Consider the following 9,025-nt stretch of genomic DNA (forward strand, 5'->3'; position numbering starts at 1 on the left):
TGTGCCTGAGGGCAGCAGGGGGCTGTGAGTGATGGCGGTGAACCTGGCCCTCGGTGGCTGCGGCCTAGGTGTGACCACGTGCCTGTGTGCACCCAGATTGTGCGGCAGGACCGCAGCATGGAGCAGATCGTGTTTCCGGTGCCTGGCATCTGTCAGTTCCTGACCGAGGAGACCAAGCACCGGCTCTTCACCACCACGGAGCAGGATGAGCAGGGCAGCAAAGTGAGCGACTTCTTCGACCAGTCCTCGTTCCTGCACAATGAGATGGAATGGCAGCGCAAGCTCCGCAGTGAGGACCCCAGCAGGGCGGGAGGGCAAGGCTGGGCCTGGAGCTGCTCAGTGATGCCCCCTGCAGAACCCCCCCCTCACGTACCCGTGGTTGTCTCACCGCATGCCACCCCTAGGAGGGCTCCAGCCACGTTTTCCTCCTGCAGTGGGGCCTGGAACTCGTGCAGGCACCAGGGGCCTGCGTGCGGTGGGTGGACAGTGTTGATCAGAGACCCCCACTCACGCCAGCCTGCCACCACCCTCCTCCCTCAGGCATGCCACTGATCTACTGGTTCTCCCGCCGCATGACCCTGTGGGGCAGTATCTCCTTCAACCTGGCAGTTTTTATCAACATCATCATTGCCTTCTTCTACCCCTACATGGAGGGCGCGTCCACAGGTGGGGATGCAAGGCTGGCAGCCCACCACGCCCCCTCCCTGGGTTTGGGCAGAGCCATGGGGCCGCCAGGCTCTGAGGGGACCAGATGCTGAGTGGGGAAGAGCACCCCTGCACTGCTCTTTGGGCTCTGCACTCCATTGTGGGGAGAGAGATGTGGTCTGTGGCACAGGCAGGGTCCTTGACCTCTGGAGACAGTACATATCTCTCTGTCTCTCTCTCACACAAACATGAGGCAGAGCTCAGATATGGTAGCAGCAGCTGGGTAGGGCCTCCTGCCTTAAACCTAGACAGGCAGGTGTGATGGTGGGGGCCCTATTACCAGGTGACCAAGAACATACTATGAGGGAAGGTTTCCAGGAGGGGGTGGCTTCTTGGAGTCTGTGGGGGCTGGGGCTGTGGTGGGCTTAGCTGACCAGCGCTCACCCCTGCCCCCTTGCCCCAGGTGTGCTGGGCTCCCCACTCATCTCACTGCTGTTCTGGATTCTCATCTGCTTCTCCATTGTGGCCCTGTTCACCAAGCGCTACAGCATCCGCCCCCTCATCGTGGCACTCATCCTGCGCTCCATCTACTACCTGGGCATTGGGCCCACACTCAACATCCTGGGTGCCCTCAACGTGAGTGCCTGATGCCTCCCCCATGCTCATGGTGCTGTTGGCCCTCACGCAGGCCGGCCGCCTCCCAGCAGCCACTGCTCTGCCCAGCCCCCCTTGTCCTTGTGTTGGGATCAGGCTTGTTAAAAATCCAGGGGCAGGACTGATCTGTGCCTCCTCCATCTCCTTAGACAACCTGGGGCAACTGGCACTTGGAGCCAGTCAGCTAGGGGTCACTTTGGGGCACCAGCTTCAGGGCTGCCGTGTACATGGTGTCTGCTGGGCACTATTCACACTGTAGACATCAAAGATGTGTATGTTCTGACAATTCCTGACAGCTGGAAATAAAAAGTACCTGGAGCAAGGGTGGGCGGTGGGGCAGGCGCCTTTTCCTAACTTACCAAGTCACCATAAAGGCCAAGGTTGATTTATCCGATTCTATCCTCCTTCACCTATATCTCACTTTCTTCCTGGAGCCAGGGGCCCCAGGGGCTTCTCCCCTATTCTATCCCAGGAGCCCAGATACATTTCCAGAAGCAGTCTCATTAATGCCAGGCCTGCCAGTGTGAGCAGGACCAGCTCAGATCTGCTCCACAGAAGGGGCACCGCTGCAGAGAGTGGACATCTGGGGTGGGTGGTGGGACACTGATCCCCATGCCTTATACTTGCCCTCAGCTGACCAACAAGATCGTCTTTGTGGTGAGCTTTGTGGGCAACCGCGGCACGTTCATCCGAGGCTATAAGGCCATGGTCATGGACGTGGAGTTCCTCTACCACGTGGGCTACATCCTGACGAGTGTCCTGGGCCTCTTTGTCCATGAGCTCTTCTACAGCATCCTGGTGAGTCTGCTGGGGGTGGGGCTGGCAGGGGCGTGTGCCCCTCAGCTTGCTAGCGGTTCCCCCACACTGGTCTTTCTGTCCAGTCCTCTTGCTGCGGGGCTGGAAGGCATGGACTTCCAGAGTCCTCCTCTGCCTGACCCCAGCCTGGCCTTCAGAGCCCTGATGGCCACTCCTGACTCCCATCTGGCCCAGCTCCCGAGGAGCTGGACTGCCCAGGTTTGTTTCCCAGCTCGGCCACTCTCAGCTCTGTAATTTTGGGCAAGTTTCTTAATTGCCCTACACCTCCTTTTCTGTCTCTGTAAATCACAGATAATTAACAGCACCTATTTTCTAGAATGGTCATGAGGCTGAAATGAGCTAATGCATTAAAACTCTACAGAGTATGTCCTGGCAGATGGCAGGCACACTTTAGGAGCTGTCCATCTCCCCAGCGCTGTGCGGGTTTGTCTGCCCATTCACCCTTTACGCCTTCTCCGGGGCCATTCCCTTCCCTTGGGCTTAGAAGTCCAGGTTCCTCTGAGTGGCCTCCCCCTCCAGGTCCTCCAGGCTGGTTCCACCTGCCTGAGCGCAGCTCCTTCGGGTAGAGCCTGTGGGAAGCCACCGGGAGCTGGTGGCTGCTGCAGGCCCTCAAGGCCGTATCCCCACCTTGCAGCTCTTTGACCTCATCTATCGTGAGGAGACGCTATTCAATGTCATCAAGAGCGTGACCCGCAATGGCCGCTCTATCCTGCTGACCGCCCTGCTGGCCCTCATCCTCGTCTACCTCTTCTCCATCGTTGGCTTCCTCTTCCTCAAGGATGACTTCATCCTCGAGGTTGACCGGCTGCCCGGCAATCACTCAGGAGGTCTGGTGCTCCTCTCTGTGATGGGTGGGGGGAGGGGGGCTGCACAAATGATCAGGCCCTGGGAGTGCTTATCCAACCAGGCTCCCTGCCTCAGTTTCTCCTCCTGGGTCCTGTGGAGGGCTAGCTCGTACCAGTCGCCCTGGCACAGGCTGAGGGGGTGGGAGAGCCTTGGTTTTCGGCTCCCTAAGGAGCTTCTTGCTTGCAGACCCTGGCATTCATGTTAAACTCAGTATTTGCAGGGACTGCCTGTGTGCCAGGCTCAAGGGTGTGGACCCCCTTCCTGCCCTCAGTACACAGCCCGGAGCTGGGCAGGGGGGACAGGGCATGAAGACCCTTCATTCGTAGCCTGACAGTGGGGAGCTTGCAGGATGGGGGAAGGCTTCGTGGAGGATGTGATGCTGGGGACACGACGAGGGGAATGGTACATCAGGCCAGCCATGTCCTTATCCTGCTGACCTCAGCCCTGTCCTCTCTAGCCAGCCCCCTGGGGATGCCACATGGAGCTGCCACGTTTGTGGGCACGTGCAGTGGGGACCAGCTGAACTGTGACTCCGGGGTCTCGGTACCCGAGGTCCTGGAAGGTGAGCGCAGTGTGTCTCAGGGAGCCTGGGGGAGGGGCGTGGAGGCAGGTGGTTTGATGTGGGTGTGCGCCCACACTCTGCTTGTAGGGAACGAAGAGCTGGAGAGCACGGAGCGGGCCTGTGACACTCTGCTGATGTGCATCGTCACCGTCATGAACCACGGGCTGCGCAACGGAGGTGGCGTGGGCGACATTCTCCGCAAGCCCTCCAAAGACGTGAGCATCCCTGGCCCCACTCCCAGATCCATGCTGCCCAAGGCCTGGCCTAGCCAGCCATGGTGGGGTCCTGCCCTCAGGTCACAGGCCGGCAGAGCAAGCAGCTTGGCCCTCCCACCATCTGCAGTGTTGCTGGTCCCCACCATGCATCCCCTTCTGCTCTCCCACCGAGCCAAAGTCAAGCAGCGCTCCCAAGCTTGTTGGGTTTCCCCGCCCCACTCCACTTGTACCCCCCACCAGCTCACCGTAGCTGCTCTAAAACCTTGGCAACCAGGCTTTGCCCAGGCTAGGGAAGGCATGAGTCAGACATCGGGCGGATCCCCGGCAACACTGGCTTCCTCTGTGAGGCAGGGCCCCAGCCCACATTTGGGGTGGGCAGGGTGGGGAAGCTGAGTTGGCTCCACAAGGAGGCCTCAGGATTTGACTTAGGCAGCCAGGCATCACCGGTAGTCAGTCTGTCCCCGGTCGCATGGGAGCGAGAAGCCACTTCCCTGGGCCAGACAGTTTCCAGAATGTGTGAGGCCAGGCATCCCCAGGGTGGGGCAGAGGAGTTCAGAACTGGCTCTGCCCCCAACCAAGAGTCAGGGGCAGAGACAAGCCTCGACCTCCAGCCTTACTGCCCTGTGCTGGACTCCTTCCATGGGGCTCAGCCCAGCTGGGATCCGGCATCTGCTCTTTCCTGACCTGCACTCAGGGCTTGCGGTTGCAGTGCTCGCTGTCCTGCTGCTCAGAGTGAGCCTGGCTGGGTGGGCTTGGCCTCCCTCAGGGTCCTGGGAGCCAGAGGCCTTCATTCCCCTCTGCTGAGGGCCTGGCCTCCTCTGTCACTGCCCTGCCCCCTGCCTGAGTCTGGCCTGCTCTGGTGAACTGGGCCCAGCCTCCCTGCCTCACCCCTGCAGGAGTCTCTCTTCCCAGCCCGAGTGGTCTATGATCTCCTGTTCTTCTTCATTGTCATCATCATCGTGCTGAACCTCATCTTTGGGGTGATCATCGATACCTTCGCTGACCTGCGCAGCGAGAAGCAGAAGAAGGAAGAAATTCTCAAGACCACGTGCTTCATCTGTGGTGAGGCCTGGTTCCTGCCTCCCGGGCTGACTGGGCGTGTGGGGGGGGGCATGGCAGCCTCAGTCTGGCCCTTCCCAGGTTCGTGTGGCCACCAGAGGGCCCTGCCCTGGGGCTGGTGGCTCCGGGACTTTTTGCTCAGGCCAGTCCTGAGGTGAACAGGACCCTGCCTGAACTTGAGGTCATAGAAGGGGTGGGAAAGGGCCTCAGAAAGGCCCTGAGAAGGGCCTTCTCAGTTTATGGAGGAAACCCAGGCTCTCTGACCCCCGTTCCAGGGCTTTTCCCGCTCCTGCTGTGAAGTGCTAGTGGCTCACCACAGGCTAAGGAGCAGGTGTCACCTGTGGGACAGACCCTTCTCGGCCATTCCTGCCTGCCCAGCTGCTGGGAGCGCTGGCTGCCCTGGGCCTCCGCCCCCAGGTGGAGGGCTGCGACTGTGGGGGCCGGGGGGGCCGTCACTCACCTTCATTGGCCTGTTAGGCCGAGGACACACACCCGCTACACACCGAGAGGCGGTGTCTACTCCACCAGGTGGCCCCACCTCGGCTCTCTGTCCTCCTCACTCCCCCTCTGCACCCCCACAGGTCTGGAGAGAGACAAATTCGATAACAAGACAGTGTCATTTGAGGAGCACATCAAGTTTGAACATAACATGTGGAACTACCTGTACTTCATTGTGCTGGTCCGAGTGAAAAACAAGACGGACTACACAGGGCCCGAGAGCTACGTGGCCCAGATGATCAAGGTGTGACCCCGGGGGTGGGCGGGACAGTTGGGCACGCTCGTGGGGATGCCATCCTCACCAGGGCCCCGCCAGCTGCCTATGCTGCCGGAGGGGACTCTGAGCTCTTCTGCTTGGGCGCTGTTGTCTGGAAAAAGCCCACAGCTGACCTGCCAGCCCCGAAAAATGTACATGGTGTCCCCAGGGCCTGTGGGTGCCCGAACCTGAGGAATCCGGGGAGCAGGGGCCACCGCTCTGTGGACCATCCTCAGGGAGCCAGCTCAGCAGGAGGAAGGGCAGCTTCCCTGAGCTTTGTATGGTCAGGCTGAGACAGAGCTTTTGGAAAAACTTTGAAACTATCAGACCTAGGAGGAATCAAAGTTAATCTGTGCAATTTCTGTAGTGATGAAGGGAGGGAAGGCAGTAAATTAAAAAAAAAAATCTTGCAGTGTTTTGGGGAAATGAAGCCCATCCATTCCATCAAATGTAGTACATCTTCAAATTCTTGCACAATGGATAAATTGCAGGCTAAGAGAAAAGACGTATTTAGCAGCATGGCAGGGGCAGGGGACGGGGGGAGGGTTCTATTTGTTTCTTAAGTTTGTAATTTGAACAGATCTTTAGTATAGGTTTATCTGTCGGTCTGAGAACTCATGGCTTGTGACAAGGGGCCAGGAAACTGGTGGTCTTCTCCTGTGTCTCCTCTGTCCTGGGAAACGTGGCCTTGCCTCTCAGACACGTGTCAGATGCCAGCTGTCCTCGGCAGAGCCTCCTGTCCCTCAGCGTGCCATCTGTCTGGCTCGCAGCTTCCTGGGGTGTGGGGCGTGTAGGGTGGGGTGGGGCGGAAGGGAGGAAGGGAGGGAGGAAGGAAGGAGCTTCAGGGCCTGATGCAGAGGCCCCCCTCCACCTCTCGTGGGGTGTGAAGAGAGTAAACAGATGGTGTCAATACCAGTGGGACTTGAGGCTGTCTAATGGAAACTGGCCTGTCACCACGCTCTGGCCTCAACACCCCATTGAGGGTTCACGGCCAGCTCTCTGGCTCCAGGGAGGACCCCGTCGGTCCAGATTTTCCCGTGACATATCCCTGGGGAGCAGTTTGTCCAGGATGTGACAGCAGGCTCCCCCTACATTACTGCTTCTATAAACAAGGCCTTCCGAGGCCAGGCCCAAGCTTGCTCATCCTGCCCGGGATCTTTTTCAGAACAAGAACCTGGATTGGTTCCCCCGGATGAGGGCCATGTCACTGGTGAGCAATGAGGGGGAAGGGGAGCAGAATGAGATCCGGATTCTTCAGGACAAGCTCAATTCCACCATGAAGCTGGTGTCACACCTCACTGCCCAGCTCAACGAGCTCAAGGAGCAGGTGTGTACCCAGGCCTATGCTGGCCCCACCCTAGGGTCCCATACTCTGCAGCTCCAGACCCTCACTGGGAGGTTGCAGCCCAGCCTGCCACGGCGGGGAGGGGAGGGTGCTGGGACCTTCACATTCTTTCCTTTCCTTCTTGGGTTTGGGGTGGAAGACAGGTTCGGTACGCTTTTCCCCCCGTGGAAAGCTAGACTGGGGTTCGCAGCCCCTGTAAGCACCCTGAAGGACATGGCCGAGTGGAGCCTTGGTGCTGTGTGAGGGGTCCTCCCCCTTGCCCACCCCTTACCCTAGAAGCTGCTAGGGAGGCTCTCTGAGGGGTTTACCAGTGACTGGGGAAGTCAAGGCATCCTTCCACTTGTCAAGACCTCCTCTTGCCTAGAACACCCTTCTTTCCAGCTGGCAGTGGCTAAGTGGCCTTAGGCAGTGCCTCGTTTAGGTGGGGGGCTGGTTTCCCAGTTGCGCATCAGGGGTTTGCGATGCACCAATTAAGGACAAGGGTTTGGGGTTGACATCCTCCGTGTACCCTGGGGGCGGGGGGAGGGGGGCTTGGCCTGCTGCCAGTGCTGAACAGCAGCTGGGCCCAGTGGGCAAGAGGCTGGGCGGTGAGGTGGAGGGCGGGTGCTGGGCAGCCCGATCCGACCCGCAGGCCTCCATCTAATCCTAGATGACGGAGCAGCGCAAACGCAGGCAACGCCTGGGCTTTGTGGATGTCCAGAACTGCATGAGCCGCTGAGAGCCACCCGAGGCCCCGACAGGGGATGGTCATCCCGGACAGTGTGACTGGAATACTGCCCTTCCCCATGGGTCGGGTGGCACCAGCCCACCAGCCTCGCAAGGCCCAGTGCCCACTCGGCCCCTGGCTTCCACCCTGCCGGATACCCCCAGGCCATCCCAGGCTCGGCCAGCACGGAGTGGGGAGCCACAGAGCCGGCAGTCCTGCCTAGAGCTGGAGAGACAACTAGACAGTCACTGGGACTCAGCTTACCCTAATGCCTTAGAGGAAGTCTCCGGAAGGACTGCTTTGTCCCTTAGAACAGTACCTGACATTCCTGTGTTCCTCCTCGGGGGTCATTAGGAGTGAGGTCACCTCTTTATTCTAAGCACTACATTTGCTCTCTGCCTGCCCCCCCCCCGCCCCCGGGGGGAGGTGCAGTAATGCTGTTGTTGCTAGTGATCTTAGAGCTTCGTTATTTAACTTATTCGAGGGTGCCGTGTTCAACCCTGGCCGCGGCTGCAAGGCTCCCCGGGCCTCAGATCTGCTGTAGACTGCACAGAGACCTTACTGTCCAGGCCATCCCTCTGGCCCGGGCCCAGGTACACTGGTGACCTGAGGACAAAGAGCCTTGCTCCTGGGACCTGCCTCTTCCTAGTAGGCAGCTGAGAAGAGTTGTTGGCCTAGAGGACAGGGCAGGGGTGTGTTCGAGTGGCTGGTTTTTGACTGCTTGTTTGATCTCTTGGTGTAACATTTTACAAATCCTTTGGCCTGAGAACTAATATGGCAATTGCCTTAAATAAATTAATAGAACTCTAGTCCATTAGAAAGGGATGTGGTTTCCGACACTCCCCAGGGGCTGAGGGGCTTCATGTGGCACCCAGGCAGAGGACAGGTTCTGAGCCCTTGCCCCCTGGCCTCACCTCACCTTGGGCTCCTGGTAGATGCCCTGGGTGCATCCTGTCTCGCAGCAATTCCTGGACAGAGCTGTACTGCACTGTAACTGGTTTGTATTTTATTGTATGTATTTCAAAGCATACTGAGGGGTACAGATGAGGCTAAGAACTCCCCTGCCCTTGTTCCCGAGGGGTGCTGTCAGCCCCTGCCCTACACCTTCTCTCAGCTCTGTCCTTAACAGAAGAAAGCGCAGGTGGGGGACCAAACACTGAATACAGAGCTAAGGTTCCATAGTAAGGTGATCCCATGTGTGGCCCTGGCTCGGGGGCTCTTGTCCTGTGGCCTCCCACAGAAGCTGCTCAGAGTGCTGAAGCTGACTGCAACCCAAGGCCCCGCTTGGCCAAGGCCCATCCGAAGCCCTGCCCCAGCCTTTAAGCCAACCTGAAACAACCTGGTTTTCCTACAAGGTCAGGGGCAGGGGACTGAGCTGCATCTTCCTGAATCAGTGAGAATGAGGGCCAAGTGGGCTCTTCTC

The 9,025-nt window shown here is 58.9% G+C and overlaps 1 protein-coding gene across 6 annotated transcripts in view; it reads left to right on the forward strand.

Annotated features, from left to right (window-relative positions):
• ITPR3 (inositol 1,4,5-trisphosphate receptor type 3) overlaps positions 1 to 8,411 on the forward strand; it is a 68,351-nt gene extending 59,940 nt beyond the window's left edge. For all 6 annotated transcript variants that reach the window (XM_025418446.3, XM_025418447.3, XM_049092018.1 and 3 more), the window contains exons 48-58: positions 97 to 289; positions 541 to 666; positions 1,109 to 1,281; positions 1,933 to 2,097; positions 2,750 to 2,942; positions 3,419 to 3,523; positions 3,611 to 3,738; positions 4,635 to 4,800; positions 5,379 to 5,539; positions 6,717 to 6,878; positions 7,546 to 8,411. In XM_025418446.3, coding sequence (XP_025274231.1) covers positions 97 to 289; positions 541 to 666; positions 1,109 to 1,281; positions 1,933 to 2,097; positions 2,750 to 2,942; positions 3,419 to 3,523; positions 3,611 to 3,738; positions 4,635 to 4,800; positions 5,379 to 5,539; positions 6,717 to 6,878; positions 7,546 to 7,614 — 1,641 coding nt within the window. In that variant the 3' untranslated portion in view covers positions 7,615 to 8,411. The remainder of the gene's footprint in view (positions 1 to 96; positions 290 to 540; positions 667 to 1,108; positions 1,282 to 1,932; positions 2,098 to 2,749; positions 2,943 to 3,418; positions 3,524 to 3,610; positions 3,739 to 4,634; positions 4,801 to 5,378; positions 5,540 to 6,716; positions 6,879 to 7,545) is intronic.
• The last annotated feature ends 614 nt before the right edge of the window (positions 8,412 to 9,025 follow it).

The sequence above is a fragment of the Canis lupus genome, chromosome 12 (assembly GCF_003254725.2).
Source record: "Canis lupus dingo isolate Sandy chromosome 12, ASM325472v2, whole genome shotgun sequence".
NCBI classification, from domain to species: Eukaryota; Metazoa; Chordata; class Mammalia; order Carnivora; family Canidae; genus Canis; species Canis lupus.